Source organism: Gymnogyps californianus, chromosome 2, assembly GCF_018139145.2.
Source record: "Gymnogyps californianus isolate 813 chromosome 2, ASM1813914v2, whole genome shotgun sequence".
In the NCBI taxonomy this organism is placed as follows: Eukaryota; Metazoa; Chordata; class Aves; order Accipitriformes; family Cathartidae; genus Gymnogyps; species Gymnogyps californianus.
The window spans coordinates 128,255,680-128,278,977 of NC_059472.1; the positions used below are offsets into that span (position 1 = coordinate 128,255,680).

At 38.8% G+C, this 23,298-nt stretch overlaps 1 protein-coding gene across 2 annotated transcripts in view; it reads left to right on the forward strand.

Moving 5' to 3' along the window:
- Positions 1-23,298, forward strand: part of TBC1D5 (TBC1 domain family member 5) — a 311,060-nt gene that overhangs the window by 281,966 nt on the left and 5,796 nt on the right. For both annotated transcript variants that reach the window (XM_050891710.1, XM_050891711.1), the window contains exons 20-22: positions 123-222; positions 17,505-17,584; positions 18,347-18,523. In XM_050891710.1, the coding sequence (XP_050747667.1) occupies positions 123-222; positions 17,505-17,584; positions 18,347-18,523 (357 nt within the window). The remainder of the gene's footprint in view (positions 1-122; positions 223-17,504; positions 17,585-18,346; positions 18,524-23,298) is intronic.

A 23,298-nucleotide genomic window follows, 5' to 3' on the forward strand; every position in this document is an offset into this window, starting at 1 on the left:
TTCTCAAGAACAAAGGAATAGGAAAAGTTAGAAGATGTCTAAGCATGTCAAGGGTTAGCTTACCAATTTTACTGTGTATCATAAAAAGGTGGGTTTTAATGCTAATAACCTCTTAATTGCAGGAGGAGGAATTGGAAGCCCAGATTTCATTTCTACAAGGACAGCTAAACGACTTGGAAGCCATGTGCAAATACTGCGCGAAGATGATGAACACACATCTTGGTAAGTGCAGTACCCTGTATTAACCCGTAAATCTTTGCAAAGGCTCTTTTCATGTTTGTATTAGAACTAGAATAGCATTTATGTAGTACAGTGCATATTATTTTATAAGCCATCAAGAAGATTGAATTGATGTACCCAGTTGTTCTATCAGGTGCTGCCAACCACTGTATCTTTATACTGTCATACTTCTAAACTTGGGAGTATGATAGCCACTGATGATGCTAAAAAAAAAGTAGAGGCATTTTGGCACAGATGCCCTTTGTCTGTTCCTAAGATTTCTTGTATTGTAAGAGACATACTGGAGCTCACAGCATGTGAGCTTACATTTTTTAATCCCGTTTGCAGTTCAACAGTCCCAGAATGATACTTGATGCGTGCAGTGATAGTTGTATAAAATTCATATGCTTTCATTAAATGTAGCATCTTCACAATCTATGCTGATCACCTTCAGTATGTAAAAATGTGTTACTATAGGCTGGCTAGTTTGTAATATTTTGCTCAGACCAGGAGAAATATAGTAAGATAGAAGTCAATATATTGGGAACAGAATCAGCAAAGACTCCAATCTTAAATTCGACTTACATATTGCCAAGACAAATCAGAGAAAGTAAACAAAAAGCTTCAATCAATTCAGGTGTAAATATGCTTAACTATGCTTTGATAAAAGCAGCATTTTTAAACTATGTTGAACTGTTAGTGTATTTAGTTATGTGAAAAAGCACTGTTGTTAAGAATCAGGGCACAACTGCAATAATTTTAAGGTTTATTTATAGCCTGCAACATCTAAGCAATATAAATTAAAGTTGAATATTTCAGTGGGTAGAACTAAGTATATGATACCTACATTTGCCAGGTCAAAAAGATCAGATGTGAAAGCCATATTATACTTGTATTTTCATTTTCTTTTATGTGAGTGTTTTAGTAGCCACTGTTATGAGCCTAGGAAAAGCTATAAATACTGTGTTATTTGAAAGTTTGGAATCACAGCCTTCAAAAGCCAAGTGTAAACCTCTAACCCCACCAGCTTTAGTCTGATGTATTGTATTGCTTCTGTGAGGGTACGTGAGCAATGATGAGACTAGAAGCAAGCAAAAGGGATAAATTATTAGCTACTGAAATGATAGGGAAAAGATTACTGTGTCAAGAAGAAAAGCTGAAGTTTCTTTCCTTTAGGAAAGAAGACGAGGAGTGTTTAGCAGGGGTGTCAGTTCAAGTACAAGCATAAGGATTTCACCAGCTGTGGCTCTGGACTAGAGATCAGAATAAACCCAGACAAAGATACTTGAAGTAGTCTGCCTTTCGGCACTGGATCCATGAAATGAAAGCAAAAGATTTGTGATAATATCCAGGTGTTAAATTCTTTTTCCCAAATATATTAGAAACCAAAACATATAGGGCCAGTAGTCTCCAGAGAGCATTGTGGAGCAGTTTGTTACCCTCGCAGGACAGGGAAAGCCATCCCTTATACAGCTTTGGCTGTGGGGGTGCACCGGGTGCATCGTGGCACCCCTGCAGCGCTCTCAGAGCCTTCCAGCCTAGTTTCTTCTAAGTCCCACTCCCTGTACTTCTTCACAATATTCCTGAATGTCTTGTCAACATCATGGGCTATTAACTTTGTAAATTTGGGTTACACTAATGTGTTTAAATCCTATAGCAATTAACAGTTATGCATGATAAACAGAGCACAAGAGAGACTGAGATCCCACCAACCTTCACAGCTTCTGCGCTTGCATTTGTAGCAAACTGATGACGTTAGGTATCCCCAAATCAGCCAGCAGATGATCCACGGGAAGGCAGGAAAAAAAATACCAGGATTCTTGCTGGTCTGACCTGTGCAAAATGCATTCTGACCAGAAGTCTGTCCATCACATTCATCCTGGTGATCTGAGCAGGACATGCCAGCAGGCTGTCCAAGAAAATGGATTCTCTATAGCATCACAGAACACCCCCTGAGGATTATCTCCAGTGTCCACCCACTGCTCGAGGCTTCAAGGAGTGGCAGCAGAATAAAACTCACAGGATATCTGGTCAGTTCTGGGTTAATGGAAAAGTTAGCAGGGGCTGCTACTGCACCTGGTCTGATTCTCCCCCAGGTATCTCTTACCCATGAAAATTGCTTCATTTCAGAGACCGCAGAACAGATAATGATGAGTTATATCACTCCTCTTGTAAATTGTCAGGACACTTAACTTCAAGGATATTACTTCTTCCTGTGAGGCTGAATTTTTCTGACTTCATCACCTAGCTTTTGGCTCTTGTAGCATTCTTGATAGCAAGGCTGAAAATCCTCATTTAACTTACCTATACACAGTGATTAAGTAATCTCTCAACGCTGTCTTTGCTAGGTAGGACACTTTAAGATTCATTTTATATGGGTTGCTTTTTAGACCCAATCATTTTCGTGGTCTTCCTTTCAATTCTTCAGAGTTTTCATACGCCTTTTGAAGTGGGTTAATGAGATCAGGATATGCTGTACCAGCACTGGGCTCAGCACAGTGGTTACTTAGCAAATGGAAGGTCATCTCTCTACACTTAGGTGGCATTCCTGTTTTTAAATGTTTTTAATGCAGCATCACATTAGTGTTCTTTGATACAGTGATAGGTTGAGGTGATAATCCATGATGAACTTTAAAATTTGGTGAATCACATCTTTTCAAACAGAGGATTTTATCCTGCAGGTAAAATCAGCAAATGTTTATTTCCATATGTGTTCCTTGCATTTGATTATATTAAAATTCACTTCTTGTCATTTGGATTTTTAGCTGAATAATTCAGGTAACTCTGTAATGTACTCTGTTTTCTTCTACCACTCTAACTGCAGACTTAGCCGTCATACATTTAATAGTTGTCTAAATTATTGATAAAAACATACAGATACATAAAATTTGAGGAGCCTTACAGAACTAATTCCTTTAACAAAGAGTTAGGCAACATTTTAAAGAATTATCAGTAAGTCAGTTTTTAGTCTAAGGCCTGCCTTTTAAATTTGATAAAGTTTAAGATTCTTATTCAAAAAAAAACCACACACTTTTTTTTAGATTGACATTTTCAACAGGTTTTTCAGACATTATTACTCAACTAATATTCTTTGTTCCTGTATTGACTGTGTTATATTTGCAGGTCACTTTTTAACAAAACAATATTAATTCAAGCTTATAAAAATGCATATCCAGTGACCATTCACCACAGAATTACTTAATTGGCACTATAAATCAGAATATCAAACAACTATAGAATGTTCTTTTTGTGGTTTCCAGTGAAACAATTAAGAATTTTTTGGCCGTCTTTTCTCAGGTTCTTTCCCTTACAAGGGGGATCCTGATGACAGTCAGGGGCAGTTACTTCATGACAGAGATGTCATGTGTTGTAGCTCAGAAATGATCAAAATAACCATGAAGTCTTCTATTCTGTTTTGAATCCGTAGTAATTTATAATCTGTTTATATCAAATCCAGTTATACCAAGTATATTTTTATGTGATGTCTTTTTAGAAAATAATTTTGTTTAATTAAAAACTTGGGCAGAATTCTCCTCGTTGCCATATAATGATATCACATTTCTTTACCAAGAACATTGTATTTCTATAGGTTTCAGCAGATATCTGCTAATACTGCATTTTCTTTGCATAGCGCGTGAGGAAAGACCAGAGGGATAGAACAGCAGTTTTTATTTTGTTCATATATTCAAAGATGCTTTCATTAAATGTTTATCTCCTTCCGTAAATAAACCACACAGTGTACCACACAGCAATGACATAATTAACTGCTTGTAATATCAGGGGATGTTACCATGGGAATGAATGATGGTTCTGAAATATTACTACTTAGTGCTATGTGTAGAAATTAGAAATAGGCTTTTGATTACAAAACGGAGGGAAGCCGTTCTGTGATCTTTGTCTCCTTCTTAGGGCTGTGCATTAGAAAGAGCTTTAAAGAAGAACTGCTAAGGTGGAATGCCTTTTAATGCCTCCAAGGACAAATGTTGACATTTTTATCTGTAAAAGGGACAGATAGGAAGGCAGATTTTACTTCTGGTCCCACCCTTTTTCACAAGCTTGTCATGGCTTTCAAAAAAAAAAAAAAAAAATCCTGTGTTCAATTTTTCCGTTAATGAAATGAAGATACATCCCATCTTGTAAGGCTGTCCTGCAGCTTTGTTCGCAATATAAATGCAGAATATTACTCAGCTGATAGTGAAAAAGTATAGCTGCCATAGCTATTACTGCTCCAGCATCATCACAGATGCATTTTCTTGATGTTATTTTTTCACATACACCGGCCTTTTTCAGGAAATAATATTGTCCCTGGTGCATTCAGTAATACGGTAATGTTCTTCAGTATTTTTCTTTCTGTGAGGTACTTTTCTGTTAGTGCACATAAATACCTCAAGGCTCAATGATTCAGAAAGCTGTAATATAGCAGTTAAGTATTACAATATTATAACCTGTCATAATGTTATTTACTTTTTGAAGAATTTTGATTGTTTCCTCCCTTCTTTCACTTTGTGGAAAGAAAAGCATCAAGCTAGCAAGTGCATTCAGAAGACTATTTTCCCTGGTAAATGTGACCTCTGTCTGATGTCTTAGAGCAGATCATGAATAATTTGTCTAAGAGACATGCACCCAAACATCACTCAGAAGGCCCCGTGGTGTCTGCTGGAAGGCTCCTCACTTGTCCTTCACATTTGACATGGAACTGGGTGTGGGTTGTTAGTTCAACATGAAGTCAATCTGGAGGATCTCAAAGAGCAAAGCTTCATTGCATCCCAGGCTCAAGCCAACACAGCGCTGTTAAACGGCAGTTCAAGCGACACCAGTTAATGACACTGCCATCTGACACCATCTGCTATTCTAGTATCTTTAGGGTTTGGACCATGTCAGCACCAGCCCAGGATTAAAGCACGGCCTCTTAACAAAAAGTAAATGAAAACCCTGGAGAAGTATCAGTCCTCCGTAGGCAAGTACTAATATGAGAGATTGTGAAGGATGTTTGTGAGCTTGCCAGTTTTGTTCCAGAGAGAAAAGTGCTGAATTTTAAAATGTCCTCTGTTTATAAGGGACAGGAACCGATCCATCACTGTTCTCTAAGACAGATGAACCTACCATTTTTTTCCACCAGAGACATAGTTTCAGACCTCCAAGTGTGTGAAAGTTTACCAAATAATTACATGTGTAGTACAGGAAGTCCTTTCCATGAGAGGCAATTTAAAGGAACATTGGTTCAGTATTAACTTGGATATGGGGATCTTTATATAGAAACTATTCTTTTTTGATGGGCAATTTATCAGGTTATGAAAGTAGAGAAACTAAGGTCATTCCACACTTGCTTGTGCTTAAGGGCAGCACTATGTAAATGCAGAAGGTTGCTTCCTCACCTAGCTGAGATTCAGAAGCAATTTAGCTGCTTTCTCACAGCATAGAGCCTCAGCTAATAAGCCCTGCCGACTCATACCAGCTCTGCAAAGAGTTAGCTCACAGGGTTCTGCGCAACACCCTAGAAATATGTGCAAAGGTACCCAATTATACAGAAGAAACATAAGTCTGCCTGGTTTTATTAACTTCATCTTCATATTGGTACTGCTAAACTTGAGCCAGCTGCTACAGAGACATTCAGGTGGGTCTCAGAAATACGTTGCTCAATATCCAGGTTTTTAAATCACTTCTTGTCTTGGAGGCAACATCACAAAAACCTCTCAGCTCTGACACGCATCTAGTAAGTTTATGCTTAAGCATGCTGGCTCCACTAAGCCAAAGCAAATAAATCCTTATCTGAGCTACCTGTACAGGGCTGGTTGGGTTGTCCTTAGGGTGCATTTTCTAATGTGACTTCTGCTGTCTGTAATATGTTGCTATGTCCTTCACCAGTATTCCAGTACATCTCTGCCCCTCCAGGGTGGATTACGGAAGGGATGTGGAAAAGTGAAGTTTTCATCCCCCATTCTTCTAAACACCACCGGCATTCTGCCACTGGAATGACGTCAGCTCTCAGCTTTCATAGGTAGCCTGTAGAGAACTGTACCTATTTACAAAATGCCCAGAAGTTATGGCATCACAGTAACAAAAAAATGAAAGCTAGTCTTTTGAGAGCCCTTTGGATGGGATCACAGGCGTGTCCCTGCCACGGCCATCAGGCAATGCTGGCCATTGTAAGATTCACTTACACTTATGCTGCCTGACATCTCCCAGACAAATACTATTTGGAAGACTTATTAAACACAGTACAAAGCCACCTTTTCACTGTGATTATTGCAAACACCATGAGCAAGGAAGGAAAAATATAAAAATAGAGGAATAAAAACTTACAGGATATAGTTGCTAGTATAATTTTAGTTATTGTGTGAAATAGCACCTTTAAAGGCTTAATTGGACTGAATTCATCCCTCTTTTAACAGTCAATGCAATTGTTACAAGGATGCATGTCATTATAAGGATCATTTGCAGTGGGAGAGGGAGAGGAGAAAGTTGACTTAATTGCTCATTATTTAGGGGCTGATATATTGCCCAGTATAGATCTGGATGCAGTACTTGTTAAATGTATGCAAGATGGTACTGAATTCTTGTTTTATGTATCATGTGATGAGATGAAAGGTTATGACATTTTTGTAAGGATAAAATGAAATGGAAATTATTCTGCTGCCCTGGGTTGAAATGAAATACTTTAGCATTTGTTGAGGAAGTAAGTGCATTAAATGAGTTCTCTTATGCTTGGGACATAAATAAAATAATCCATAGTTTATAAACCCAGTATGATTAGAAATGCTATAAGTAAAAAAGGCCACATCAAACACTGCCCTGTGAGTCTAAGGGGATTGCTCCTTTGGTTAAGAATAATGATGTAAAATAACGTATAAAAACAGCTTAAAAATAAAGAACATTAACAAATTTATTAAACCGAATACAGAAATGGTTACTGGGAAACAAGTATTTGTTGTATAGCATGACTTTCAGACTCTCACTTCTGGTCATGCTATATATACATGTAGGAAGAATAAAAGTGTAATTCTTCATGCCCCATGAATTTTAACCACCTTTTTGTCCCTTGAGGGAAACTCTTAAGGTCAAAAACACACAGTTCAACTGACAGAGAGCTACTTTCTTTCAACAACAACTGTGCCAATCCTGAAAGTCCAACTGTGGTAGGCACCTACAGACGCTTTCATCCCAGTAGTCTGGATGAAAAGGAGAAGATTAAAATAATGAAGCTTACGCATCCCATCATTACCTAATTAACAGCTTTCCCTGCAACTTTCAGTGAATTCCTGTCACAATGTTTACTTCCATTGGCCTCTTGCTTCCTTCCGTTTGTGTGGTGAACATCTCCCTGCTGCTGACAGCCACTGACAATCCACCCTTTCCTTCCCAGCATCTCTTAGGCATTGTTTTCTCTTCTGATGTCAGCTTTAGAGGAATAAAACCTTGGCAGAAGCTAAATTCTGGCATGACTGAATTGTTAATTTCCCCATTATTTCCATAAAGATCTTTGGCATTATTATAGCTGAACCTTACCATAGTCACTGGTTTGTTTATTATTATATTCTTCAAGATCCACCGTTAATTTAAATCATTATAGCTATGTTGTAACCAACCAGGTGAGCAGGAGCATATATGATACGTTTCTTTCACTCTTCACACTTTGTTCAGCCTTTCATGGTCGCCCATCATGTTCAGAATACATGGCATCATTAGAGGGAGGGCACAGAGCTACTTGAATGATCCCAGACAACAACTGTTTTCAGTAAAGGGGACTGCAGTAGGTAGAGGGGCCAGGTGACATGGGGAAGTCCCCATCTTCAGAAGACAGCAGCAGCATGACTCAAAACTGTACAGAGGTAGCAAACAGAAAATCAATACATTTATCAAATCTGCGCAAGACATTCAAAAGTGCAGGGAACAAAATGAAGGCAAACAGGGAAATGGCTTTCTTTTAACATGCGTTTCTAATTATTTTTATTAATGTGAACGTAACCACACTTCACAGCTTGGGTTGACTTGCTTTTCAGTTATGATCCGGGTGCAAATCCAGCACTCCTGTCAGTAATCCACTCCTAAGAACTTCTGAATAAGTGGTACAAATATGTCTCGGGGTACCTTCTTTTTGTTTAAATTCGTTTAAGTCAAAGTCTCTTCTAAGAGGCAAAACAGTTTCATGTGCAACTCCAGACACTACTGAATGGACATACTGTACAAGTCATTCATTTCTGACATCCAGCTTCTCAGGCAATGAAACAAAAATTGCAGTTGTCTTTTACCCAAAACCCAAATACACTCTGTGGATACTTAAAAAGTCTCTAATAGCATAACACCGATTTTAGGAGTACTGGCCCATCTCCTCAAGGCACGTTTGACCCTAGTATGTTTTTCTATTACAGAAATGCCATAGGTTAGAAACAAAAGTTTGTAATGAACAGAGAGAATATAGTTAATAGGCTGAGATTTCTTCAGTGAAGGAATAGCCACAGGGTAATCATAAAAGTCTCAAAAAATTACCAAAAAAAAGTTACACAATACATGTGAGTGATTAACACAAAATAGTTTGAATGATACAGTGAGGTTTGTAAATCAGCCACATTCCTTCTTCCCTGCCTCCTGGAGATGGCACTTCAAGTAAGTGTCTTTGCTATATCAACCTCTACCCTTAAAGAGAACTGAAAAGTCCTGTAGTTGTAGTCAGGATCCATAATTTATTTGTGTACGCTACTTGAAAGTTGAAAGCGCCTGTTTCAAACTGCATGTTCCTTCCTAATAAAGAATAGTCTTTAGTTTTGATGCTTTAGCTTTTCTTCCACGTTAGCATAGCTGTAGGAAACATACTATTTACTGAGCAGCACCCACAATAATTGCATCAGTAACATGTATTGGATGTATATATTATCTCCTGTGTCAGTATCAATTGTCTTCATTGATGTTCAGTTCACCTCAGAAGAAACAACTATCCAAGACTTAAATCATGGGTACTTTGTAGATTTTAATCTGAAATAAGTTGCAACATCCTTTTTTTCTGAATGGCAGCACAATTTTACCAGCTTCATAGCACAGAAAACTGTGAATGTTTTTTAATTGGGAAATGTAAACTAACCTTTTGCATGCAATATTTTAATCAATAATTGTCTAGTATATTGCTATTTAAAAAGGCAAAACTTGCACAGACTAAAATCAACACACACTCTCAATACAAGTTGTTCAGTTAAGGTTATTAAATATCAATTAAACAATTTAATGTTGATGTACCTGATCCAAAATGTAGAAGTTGTCTGAGGAGTTACTGTACATTCTTTGACCCTCAGTCTTTCAAGAATAAAGTATGCAACAGTAGCCTTTTATGATAAAGTCTTTACAGTGGAAAAGAGCATAAAATGCAACAGGGTATACTTCTCTTACACACAGAAATAACCAGATGCGTAATGCTTTAACATCACATGAGTTTCTCCACACAGGGCAAACACTAAAGCTAACTGGAATGAAATAATTTGTATGCTTAATTGTTTCCGTAAGTCCTCACCGTAAGCAATTAGGTTGACAGAACAGTAGAAGCTAATAACTGCAACGGTGTTTTTCATACAGATAAGGAAAACTCTAAACAATGATCAGTTAAAGGAAAATACATGGTGATATATTCAGAAGTATTTATTAACACAGGTTGAGATAACATCATAATTCTATACTGGAGAAAATTATCTCATAGAAAACTTTAAAAATGGCTTTCACAGTTTGTTGTAATTTATTCTATATATGACATGCATCATAGAAAATTCCTTAAGAATGTTTTAAATGGAATTTCAGGCATTTATGGATGTTTGCTTTCAAAACTCTCAATCTATCCAGGTTTTTCTGTAGCATTTACCACAACGGTATTTGAGTAAATCATTCTGCTTGTAAAATCAGAAACAGTTTTAATGAGTTCAGCCATACAAGAAGTAGAAAACCTTATATTTTTGAAATCTTTACATGATCTACAATAACTGTCTTTTAGACAACCATAGCAATTTTAAGGTATAATGTCTGCAGTCTGTTGCAGTATGAAGGAAGTGTTTAGATCATAAGGAAGGGAAAACTTACAGTTTCCCCTTAGGAAAGATTTCAATTTCTTATGGCTATTAAGTTTGTCACTTATGCAGAACAAATTCTCATTTGCTTGTCACTTCACACCAGAGTAATTTTTCTATTTCTAGTGAATGTAAAAAGCAATAGGAAAAGAGCAATTCTGCAGGAGGAGAGAGGGAGAAAAACTTGCTTTGAACTTTTAAGAAAAATATGTTGCTTGGAGGTGCTCAGAGGCTGGTGGGCCTAGTAGGTGTTTATAGTCATGGGTAAAGACTTTCAGTGAGCAGAATGGAGATGGGGGAATATGGAGCACATGAAACAATAGCTACTACACAGATGTCATTTGTCTTAACAATGATCAGCACTGTACATTCATGTAAGGAGTGTAGGATGATACATTCTAGCATCACCATCAGGGCCAAAATTTCTCCAAAAAAATTAGCCCTTCGTAGGAAGAGTGCGCTCTGTCACCTGCCATGGGAGGCACGGTGCCTGTGCTCTTTTATATTCTCTTTGAAAGCACAGCATATCTGGGAATACACTCTTGTCCTGGTATACCTTGGCACTGACACGGACATAAGGTATATGTTAAGCGTAATTTGCTTATCATGTGTAAATCAGAGTTCATAGTTAGGAGTTGATCATGCCTTTGAGCAAGGGATGGACAAAATGACTTCATGACCCTACCAACCTCATTTCCTGCACGTCTGCAATTTTGTGCATTGCTGTGACTTGATGGTTGGTGACTTTTTACCACATATTTCTCTGATGTCACAAGCATTACCACACATTAAATATATTGATAAAGTGTTGGTGCTCCACACATGACACATGAATCAGAAGTATATACTATATAAATACATAATTTATATTACAATAAGTGTTTTAAAGAATGCGATACTTCACAAAGAATTTAATACTTAAGATTTTTAAGATCCTTAAATTCTTTAACACTCAAATGTTGGTAAGTGATGCTTTTAATGTAATGCATAATTGTAATGCATAATTGTTACAATAAGAGTTGACATTCACAGTGAGACAGATGAATGAAAGTTAGGCTACTTAGTGGTGTTGCCTTCGTCAACACTTAGATCACAAACTCAATTGTGTGAGAAGGAAATTTAACTCCTCTCATTTATATTTTTAATGCTGGAAAGAAAATGCAGTATTTGGAAACATCCTGAGCTGCATTATTAAACAGCAATATCACTGTGTCATACAGTGTAGTCTTTCTAGAAAGGCCACAAACCACTGTTAAGTTCTAGGTTTTCTGTCTGATTTTAAGGAAAGAGCACGTTTTCCTGCTCAAAGTCAGATCAAGTTCAGGTAGGAAAGAAGTATTTGTTGTGAAAAGAGAGAAAAACTGATGATCAGAAGCTAAATTCACAGTCCATCCTTCCAGCCCTCTAATGTTAGTGAAAAAGCAGTCTTGCTATCGCTAGTATACTGTGCAGGAAATGTTGGAAGCATTTTCTGTAAACCCTGATTTCATAAAAACGGTCATACAAAAGGACTGGAATATGAGTCCAGAGAGTTGACTGTGCCTTGACATCTATGGGAACCTTGGAATTTTTTTGCTTTCCTTTTCTGGAAGAATAAGGAGGTGAAGTAATACACTCAGCTTTCCCCTTACTGCTGCCTACCTTGGCAATGAGAAGGTGCTTTTGCATTCTGAGTTTGAGCTGTCTTCTCAGTAGTGGAAAGCAAGGGTGAAAAAAGTCGAATTAACATGATTCTGGCCCTGTCAATTGTTCATAAGTCATTGATCAGGAACTAGTAGTAAAAAGGCAGCATTCATAATAAAGCTTGCGGCTATTTCGAGTTAGCTCCTCTCAGCAGGAGTCATCTTCCTGGAAAGGCCCCACAGAGACCGGCTTAAAATAGAAATCATTAGGAGAGAGATGCACTGCAAAAAGCCAGTGGTACAGGAGAAAACAAAGAACCTAAGAGAACAAGGACGTTAAAGTTATCCCTGGGTTCAGTTTTCGGCACCTCCATCTGATTTTGTGTCAGTATAAAGTTAAGCCCGTGTTGTGCCTTCATCCTGCGGTGCTGTAGCTCTGCCTATCTCCCGCTTCTCTGGTGGAAGGGAAGAGGTGCAGGTCTGTCTTCCAGATGGACGGGCATGAAGGGATGCCTGAGAGGACCTTGTCTACAGCAGACTAGTTTTCCCAGTCATTTAACACAGCTCTGGGTGGGTTTCTTGCAAAATCTGTATTGAACGCATGTGAAGTTTTCAGTGAAAGTTAGTTTACTTAATAGGGCTCTCAAATAATTAAGCCAAGCCTAACAGCTTTTCCACATTCAGAGAAGAAAGTTTTGAACAGCCCCTTTCCCTGGCTAAGGAACTCAGCAGTGACTGCACACACCATCAGGCAATATGTGGCAGTTCAGTCATCAAAGAGCATAAGCCTTCTCTAGTTTCCCTGCTATGAGCTGCTGTGGATTATTTTCCTCTTTCATCTCTGTACAGAGGATGATAGCATGTCTTCAGTTTAAATTTTAGAAATTAAGTTAGGGAGAGGAAATAGAAATCTTGATTTTTTAAAAAATATTTCTACAGTGAGTTTGCATGTGAACTTATTTACAATTTGGGGTAACTGTAAGAGCAAGAAATGAAAAATACATTTCATCTTAATTTTTAGCTGTTTCGACTGTTGCTACCCAAATCACTACTTGATACATTGTTTTTCTATATTTTGTAGAAAAGAAGAACAAGAATGCGATCATTTGCATGTTACTACTCTCTAGTTATAGTTGGCTTTAAAGTATATCAAGGCAGCTGATCATAGTCTCGCTGAAGAAGTAGTTACTGATTTACTGATCTAGTATCTATCAAACTTAAATGAATCTGCTCATTTGACAATAAGTACCCAAAATTAATTCTAATCAATTATGTAAAAGGCATCCCCTGGGTTGTGAGTCTTGTTTGAGGGCAGCCATAATAGTGGATAACGTTGCTGACTTCTGAAGAGAACAACTGGTTTTACAGCTCCAGTATTTCTGAGGCTTAGTCAAGAGTACGGTTAGGGTATGACAGTTCATTTTGTGAAACTTAGAGGTTTGTTAGTACTATGTTGAAACAAATCCAGAATCATGTAATGGCTGTCTGGGATCTCCTACATCTCACAGCAGTGCTCCAGCCACCGGGTGACAGGTTGCAAAATTCACCTTTTGTTTTCCTCTAGTAAGAACTTCACTGAAACAGAAATACTTTCTTTTTCTGCAGAAAGCATTTGGCATCAGCTAAATGAAATCTTGATGAAAGAAAAAAAACAAAAAAAGGTAGCCAGAAATATTTGACCTTAGCCTTAGTCTTCTAAGTACCATAGGATTTTGTTAACTTTTGAATGACAATAGCTATCCCAATAAGATAGATATTTATAGCATAGAATCAAACTGGACTCGGTTTTGAATAATCTAGAAATCACATAATCAATTTGTTTGATTCATTGTATCAGTGTTTGTTTTACAGGTACGAAGGTGTTTTCAGTTCCTAATTGACATCTGTGGGGGGTTTTTTTAAAGATAGTTATTATTTTATGAAAAAAAAATTAATTAAAGCTGTGAGGTACTGATATAGAGCATCAGATAAGGAAAAATATCAATCTATGGCCAATTCATTTATATACATAAAGCACTTCTCTCAAAGTATGGTAACATCTCCTATGAAGGAAGAATAATGAAATTATACATCTCAGCTTAATGTAAAGTCCTTCAGCTGGGCAATATCATATCAAATATACTTCCTAGCACTCTTAACAGAGCTAGTGTTTTTAAAAGTATTTATAGTTACAAGGGTATCTTTTGAGATACAGAAGGGTAAAATAAAAAGCTTTTGCCTGCACTTGAGAGCTTAGTTTCCCAGTTCATCTCAGCAACTGACTGCCCTGTGAGGTCCCCCCAGCAGTGGGAAGAGGCTTGGCTGAAAGTCCTTCAGGTGAGGACTGCCGAGCCCTGGCACAGCCGTTCACAGGAGTGCAGCTGCGGAGGTACGTACCGAGTCATTTGCCATCCCTCCTCTTCTTCCCACCTCTGCTTCCAGTCCACATGGATTGCAAACGGTGGTCCCAGCAGGAGGATGTGATCGAGGAGGGACTCATGCAAAATGACATTGCCCGTATGCTTCTCTCTTCTAAGGATTTTTTTTTTTAATTCCTCTCTACTCATTAGCCAGGGAAAAAGAATGAGCACTGATAAATTTGGGTTCCATACTTATCACTTATTTGGTAGATAATAAACTTTGCATTCAAAAGGGATGAGGGTAGTAGATTAGAAGCCACGTGCAGTTCAAGGGCATATTTAAGAAGAGGAAAGATCCATTGCCAATTCCACAGGGAAACCTTCGTTCTGTTTCATTGTACTAAGAAAGACATCCCGATTTATGACCTTATGTCACAACTGTTACTTACTAGGGGGGAGAGTGGCTGATTACAGTGATTTGCATCTTGGGGCATTTTTCTGGGTTAAGTGGAAGCATGCTCTTTGAGTCCAAAATTGTGTCTTACAGCAAACTCCAAGTGGAAATTTTTCTAAAATACATTTTAGTGATTTTAACTGATTAAAAATCATAGACCCTATATATCCAAGACATATGTCATACTGTACTTTAAAGATACTGCAAATTGAAGGAAAAATGTGAGAAATTCAACAGTTCAGTATTAGAAAACTTTGTTGTATTTCCAACCTTTTCTCTCTTAATCTTTTTTCCTCTGAAACTAGTATTAAAATCTGGCATTAATCTTGCTAAAGTAAGTATGTGATGATACGAACATTTTTATTAATCTTTACTGCTGGCTAACTATCATAGTAACATTCATAAGTTCTTAGAAATTTCTCAATGTGCTGGCTCTTCAAACACAGTTACAGCTGGTTTTTGTAGCGATGATAGATTCTTTTCTTTTCCATTTTTTTGAAATACTGACTTATAAAACGTCTCTAAAGAACAGAAATAATAGTAGGTTATTTCCATATCATGTGGAATGCCTTTCAGCTTTTGTTCTCTTCCTCTTATTTTCCTGATTTTTTAGATTTCCCTCATTTAGTCTTCAGCAAGTTGGAGGTTTGTTTTGAATTGTTTTCTTGGTCTATCTGCTTAGTCAGTATGTATACCTTAGTTTTTTAATGTATGGTTTTAATTTATGTGGGGATCAAACACTATAAAAATGCTTTTCTTTCTAATGCTGAGAAATGGAAGAGACAGTTGAATTCAGTGATTCAGGCTGTGATTAAGCATTGCTTTCCTGCCTGTGAAGACTTTGGACTTCTTATGTTTCAAGTTCTGAACCTCTTAAAAGTAGGAAAGCATACATTGTTTGTTAAACGGTGCAAATCAGGATCGAAAGTATTATTTTATAAGTAAATATTAATATCTTTTATTTACCAAATTGAGAGACTACACAATTTAGATGTAAAGTGTAAAAAAGCAAGTAAAATGTTGAATTAATTACACTTTCTCTCAATTCATGATGCTACATATTTGCAGAAAGATCTAGTTTTATATTCTTTCTACCCTTCATAATGCAGTGTCTTTCTGATGTAAAATTTATACTAGATATTGTGCAATTGTACTACGTTTGACTTCATTGCTGCAGGACACCGCCGCTGTAATATGGTAAATAATGAGTGCTAAATAATGTAAACATGGATCTCCTTGTTCAGATAGGCTGCTTATGCAAAGCTGAGTCATCCTACCTCCACTGTTGCTCTTGACCTTGATCACACCACCTTTCGTGGACTCTTGTCATCTGTTGCCTTTCATGGCTCTAGCCTCTTTTATTCCTTCTACTTTTTAGATTGCTTCTTTAGCGGTTCATTCAGTACTTAGGCTTGGATCCTTTCTCCTCTTTGCCCTTTCCATTCATCATTTATACCCATTACTGATTTCTGGTCCCCACTCAATTTCAAACTTCTGTGTTTATATGTGGGTTTTAAATCCACCTCTCTACTTTTAATCTTTCTTCTTGTCCAGTCTCCCACATCTCATTCTTTTGCTATTTATTCTGTAAACACAAAACTTACGCCAAATTGCTCAATGCTTTTACTTGAAACTTCATGTTGTGTCAAAGTTGGCAGTGTCATCGTATTCGTCCTTGTCAGCATAATCTGTGACAACAGTTTTGGCTTTTCACTGATTCAGGCCCTGAACATGTAGGATGTTTTTAAAAACAAACAAATGCAATACAGGTGTGGATTAATGGTACAAAGCTCTAATTGTGAAGTACCTGGGATATAGATATTCATGAGCAGCAAAGCATTGTTCCCAAATGAGTGTCACTGAGGGATTTGGGCACAGCTCTGTGTATGTAAGATAGGAGTGGCACAAAAGAGTATCCTGTCATTTTCAGTTGACAGATACCATCTCATTCTGTAAATCTGTCACTAGGAATCATTGCTGTTTTCTTAAAGAGGAGGAAAGTAGGAGCTAGGAGGCCGGAGAAGGACCTGACAGTTTAAAGAGTCTGCAGAGCTATTGGAGCTATAGTTTCTCTGGGCTGGTTTGGACTGCAGCATTGCCTGGGATTTCCCTGACACTGGGAAGACCACCACAGCTCCAGCTCTGATGTGTTAGCCAGCCTCCAGCCCTGACTCCTGCAAACACCGTATACCCAGAGTATTGAAATGCATCCTTGGAGGACAGCGCTATAGGTGCAGAAGGCAGGAGTCTTCTGCAGTGATGGTACTGCACTGCTCTTTCTGTCGAATAAGTTTTACTCAGCGCTGGGTCTTTCACCTAAAAGAAGGGATTGGAAAGGGAATGAAACTTTCAGTCTTTTTATAAAGAAGAAGAGTGTACTAGCATCTGCAGTGGCCACGGGATCAAGATGAAGATTGCTGCATTCCTACCCTAACCCTTTCTGTGAGCTGCAGTAGATTCCTGTAAATGTTCTTGAGTGCTTTCCAAAGCATTTGCACGTTCAAAGGTGTATGTAACTCCGTTAGCCACAGAGGTGGATGTTTTCTTCTAGGGGCCAGTAGTAGCCAGAGTCCATTGGTACGCTGGGGCAGTAAAAGTCCCGCAGCAGCACGGCGTTGCTGGAGGCCTCCTGGCAGCAGTGCCAGGCTTGGGCTGGCCTCACCTCCACAGCTAATAAGGTTGTCAGCTTCTAGGTCTGTCTGCGAAATTGTGTTTGCAGGTCACAGGATTTTGTTTTGAGAGCATCAGTCAGCAGCAAGTTGGCAGCACGTTAGAGATTATTTAGGGAATTTTCTCTCTTTACCTTTTTTTTCTTTTGATGTTGCAGGAAATATTCAGGAAGTCATATTACAAGAACACTTGGAAAAAGAAGATGAAATTCTGGTTTCCTTGGCTGGTTTGAAGCAGGTATAACTGTTGCTTAGCTTAACCTTCTTGTACCCTTCAGTGCTATTAATCTTTTCTTTTTTTTCTCCTTTTTTATTCTTTTTGTATACTGCTGTTTTGTCTTGTAGCTGTTTTACTAATACTAATGCATCAAGCATTGTGGTGTACTTTTATTTAAAAAGGTAAAACTCAGCTATGAAGAGTTCAAATGACTTGCACAGTATTTGCTCCCTGAAAAGTTCTGGAGGCCTCGAACCAGAACTGAGGCAGTGCGACACCGACTTCTGGACTTAAGCCACACCATTGTTTTTCTTAATGCAAAATGGTTGCCTATGCTAAGCAATAATCGTGCCTATGTCCCCATTATTTAAATGTGACGACCCTTGGATGTCATTGAATTAAAAGAAAAAATACTACGTACAGAAAATGAGAATGCTGCTGAGCATCTCTAGCTCTGATTATACTGCCCTCTGCTCCCTCAAAATACATTTTATGAGGAACAACGTGACATATGTTAAACCTATAACGAGGTAGGGAATAATCTTAACAGTTTCATTTTCTTTAGATTTCTTGCGTAGTTGTTTTCCAGACTCTGATACAACCACATTTCACTGATATTTATATCTTTAACCAATATAGATATGAATATTGACTTGCTTCCTATCTCTTCAAAGCAAATATTTTGGGGAAATGGTATATGAAAGCATGCTGCACAGAGCTTTAGAAAATTCAGAATTCCTCCAAATTTCTAACTTACATCCTTCCCCTCCCATTCAACAACAGATCAAGGACATTCTGAAAGGTTCATTGCGTTTCAACCAGAGCCAGCTCGAAGCTGAAGAAAATGAGCAAATCACTATAGCCGATGATCATTACTGTTCCAACACTCAGAACAAGGGGACAGGTGATGTCCTAAAGGGACCTGTTATGACAAAGCAACAGTTCGTCTCAGGACGACAGGTAAGATAAAAACATCTCAAAGAGGCCACTGATGGAATTAGTCGTATATTTTTGGGAGACTTCCTTTAGCCTGTCCAGACGTTACATGGGAACACACCAGCATTCCTGGTGCATATGGAGCCATGTTTAAAAGTGTCTCTCTAGCTACTGTCCTACTCCCATCAATTATTTTTATTGTAGCCTTATGCTCCACACACAGATATTTAAGTCTAAGTGTTATGCAGTGTTTGAGGGGGTTCTTCTTTCAGATTGTTGAGTCACAGAATCACAGATTAATTTCCTGCAAAAAGATGTAAAAACTGGAGGTAAATGTTCCCATGTAAATGTTCCCATGTGATTATTCTCATTGTCCTTGTCCTCCAGAATCCCATTATGTAAGAGCTGATTATCTGCATTGCAGTGTATTCATGGCCAGTGCCAAAAAGGAAATAGCGAGGAGGTTGCTTTTACCTTCTACTCCATTGTATTGACTTTCTCCTTGAATCAGTAAACAATGTTTTCACATACAAAGCATACAGTCACAGGACAAGTTCATGCACAGAAAGAGGTATTTTCCTTTCATGTTAAAAGGTCCCTCTCTGTCTAAGGCTCAGTCTGACTCAAATGTGATCTTAAAAACAAGTACTTTTGTACATGCACATTTCTATGTTGGAGTTCTGTTAAGTCTGCCACCCCACTACTGATACACTTGTAGATCAGTGGCAGCACTATGACCTCAGAGTCTGAGTCTGCAATCAGTTTACTTTTGACAAGTTTACTTAGGAACTACAGGAAATATTTATTTATTTTCAAATAACGACACAGGGTTGTTCTGATTTATTACACACAATCCCCCTGAGTTAGAAAACTCTATGTTAAAAATCATATTTTAATTGTATTTCAGTATTAGAAGCAATACTGAGATTTTGTGGTTTTTTTACTTAGTAATGGCAGGTTCAAAGAGCAAAGCTTTGCTAGGAAGCTTTCATTGCTTGTTTAGCTGTTGTCATTGCAATCACCACTTTCTGCCATAATAAAGCCATAGGTTAAACTGATGTAGCATATTGGAGTGTTCATATAATGACCTCCTATTTTTGCCCTCTATCTCCTAGCATTGTATGCAAAGTACATTTTGCTTTCTTGCTAAAATGGCAAATAGTACTTTTTTTATTATTTTTACTTGGATTTGTTCTAGAAACTGAAGGTAGAATGCCATATAAAATGACAACATGCTGTATGAGTGTGTGCAGACCCTACTCATGCTGGAGAAGCCCTTACTCAGATGCTGGTCTAAACCATGTGTCACTGAGCGGAGGCACTGGGACTTTGCACTTTGAGTATTGAGAGTGGAGCAGGTGAAGCCTGGTCTGCGCAGGTTTCTTTCCAATGGAAACGTTTTGGGTGATGTGTAATGAGGTCTGGTCTTATCCCAGTGTCTAGTCAGGGTATATACATCCAGTCCCAGGAACTGAGAGGCGTCCATGGGTCCCACAATTTTGGAGGCTGCTAGTAAGCCAACTACGAGCAACATGAGTAGAGGTTGTACAAGCTGAGCTCCTGCAGTGCATTAATGCGCCTTCAGCACTGCATGGTTTGTGTTTGGAGATGCAATACATTCATACGGATTAGCCTCCTCTCCTCTTATCTTCTGGAAGTTCCAATTATGATGATGAGCAACAGCCCCTTTGACAGAAAGAAAAAGAATAGAGTTAGAAATGGCAGTCGAGGAGGACTGTTAGTATCCTGACGGTCTGTGCTGTTTCCAAGCCCATCGTCTTTAACCGCCGTGTCTAAAATCAAGCAAAAAGAGGAGAGCTTTGGACCCCTTTTAATAAAACACAGGAAAATAGAACTGCTGAATTTAGTGGGCTGTGACATTCAACTGTTAATTGATGGGGTCAGTCGTTGGCCCAAACCGGGCCACGGCCCAGGCTTTTAGCTCTGCTGAAAAAAATGGGCTGCACTGATGCCCTGAGTCAAGCTGGGAGTACTTACTGAGAGCTGCACGGGGATTAAAAATTCCAACCACTTCTAGACCATTTAATGCATTTCTTGCTAAATAAATTTTACTGTATTTACATTTTCTGCGACTTTGGTAATGCGTGTAATTCTGTTTGATGTGACTTATACTGCAGAGATTTTTCTCTGGTGGAATTATAGGGATATTTTCTAGGACAGCTGGAAAAGTTACAGGTGTAGCTATTGTGTAATAGAGATTAAAATCTGGTCTTTTGTGCTTGGTTGCTATGTAAGTATAAATTATTTATCGTCTTTACTTTTTTTAAAAGTGCTCTTCCTCTTTTTTGCCTCAAAATTCCTTTCTGGAAAGTGAGGATAAGGATACAGCCCTTCTTTGGAAAGGAAAGCTGCAAAATTAAAAATGCAAAAAAATTAAGATAAAGGCTCAAAGAAATAGAGCATTTTTTGGAATGTTTGCCTTTGGTAGCAGCATGCAGTTGACAAACAGAAGGCTTCTGTTGCTAAATAATGAATGATAATTAACACATTATCTTGCCTTTATGTCTGTTCAAAGAAGGAGGCAAAATGAGCTGCTGTTCTTCTAAGCTTTCTTGAATTGTATCCTTACAGTTAGTTTTAACTCATTCACAGTATGAAGGCAATTGAAATAAGCCTGGTCCTAGTAGCTGATATTCATCAGGAAAAAATGTTTGGAGAAGCCATATGGCAATGGGCGTAAGGTTGTTAACTTTCAAAGCTACTGGAAGTATAATTCTGTCATTTTTCATTTATTCAGTAGTGGCAGCAGATGGGAGAAAACATGGTTCGCGTCAGCATGAGTTTCCTGAAACAGAAACAGGCAGAAGAAGATTGGCGGAGGTATTTTACCTCTGGAAATATCAGTACCAAAATACCAATGTATGCCAGGGATAGGCAAACATCTACAGGAGGCCCTTTTATAGCATTTTGGAGTCAATATCTATGCTTTGCTGCTTCTCTGATACTTCAGTGAGCTATAGGTCTCTTTAACTGAACCAGAAAGTGTGGGTAGAATGAAAAGTAGTGTTGCAAAGGACAACACTAATGACAAGAAATTGGGATGAGTAGTTTTCTTTGCTTTCCCTTTATTAAAGGGCAGGATGCTTTTTTAACTGCACAAGAGCACATTTTTGGAAGCAGAATTTAGGAAATTGCAACACCAGTGCAAAGTGTTTATGATGGAGGGCCCTTGCTGGGGCTCACTACCCAAAGGAGGACACCCCGTTAGCATCCTTGGGGGTGCCAGCGAGGAAAATAGTGATCTTGCTGGGCGAGTGTGTCACTAGGTAACATCTGTGTCACCCTACGCAAGGTGGAGCCATCTCAGATGTGAGGGCTGCGAGGACTGAAATAGCGTGATCTTGATAGCTTGGAATAATAAAGTATAATTTTGCAAAATGAGGCTGTACTGCATTCCCTGAGAGCTTTTAAACAGAAGTGTGGAAAGAAGCCAGGTGAATTATGCAGCGGTGGCTGTTTAAAGGAATGTATATTTCTGTTGTATGGGGAGCGGGGGGGGAAACAGAGTGCTGAAACTTTGAACATGGCATTTAGAGCTCCCAAAAAAGCTTCACCTGGCCCTGTCTTGTGGTTGCACTGGGTGCCTACAAAATCAGGCAGCTACTAACATGTGAACCTCATGAGGTTCAACAAGGCCAAGTGCAAGGTCCTGTACCTGGGTTGGGGCAACAGGCTGGGAGATAAAGGGATTGAGAGCAGTCCTGTGGAGAAGGACTTAGGGGTACTAGTGGAGGAAAAGCTGGACATGAGCCAGCAATGTGCGCTTGAAGCCCAGAAAGCCAACCGTATCCTGGGCTGCATCAAAAGAAGCGTGGCCAGCAGGTCGAGGGAGGTGGTTCTGCCCCTCTGCTCCACTCTGGTGAGACCCCACCTGGAGTACTGCATCCAGCTCTGGAGTCCTCAGCACAGGAAAGACATGGACCTGTTGGAGCAGGTCCAGAGGAGGGCCACAAAAATGATCAGAAGGATGGAACACCTCTCCTATGAGGACAGGCTGAGAGAGTTGGGGTTGTTCAGCCTGGAGAAGAGAAGGCTCCGGGGAGACCTGATTGCGGCCTTTCAATACTTAAAGAGGGCTTATAAGAAAGATGGGGATGAACTTTTTAGCAGGGCCTGTTGTGATAGGACAAGGGGTAATGGTTTTAAACTAAAAGAAGATAGACTAGATATAAGGAAGAAATTTTTTACAGTGAGGGTGGTGAAACACTGGAACGGGTTGCCCAGAGAGGTGGTAGATGCCCCATCCCTGGAAGCATTCAATGTCAGGCTGGACAGGGCTCTGAGCAACCTGATCTAGCTGAAGATGTCCCTGCTCACTGCAGAGGGGACTGGACTAGGTGACCTTTAAAGGTCCCTTCTAACCAAAACCATTCTATGATTCTGTGTTGGTGGAGCAGAGCCACAGTTGTGTGCTACTTGTGCCCTCAGCCCCCTGGAGATGGCAGCCGATTGACAGACAGCTCATGAAGACAGCTTTTCAAACAGACCAGATGAAAGCAAAAGGCTAATTAATAACAAATGATCTCTCAGCTCAGAAGTGCTTAAATAGTGAAGTATCTCTCCTTGTAGGATAGATCTGTGTGTTTTTAACTTCAGGGAAACTGCTTGAAGTTGTTGACGTTTGAACTACGCTGATTCTGCACAGATCAGGAAATCTGAGATCAATTTTGATAGCACTCAGCACAGGATAGTTGTTGATATTTCTCAAAGCGATCTGCTTGGTTTGGTATGAATTTTATTAAGTCATCTGAGGAAAATGAATTAGTATCAAAAAATAA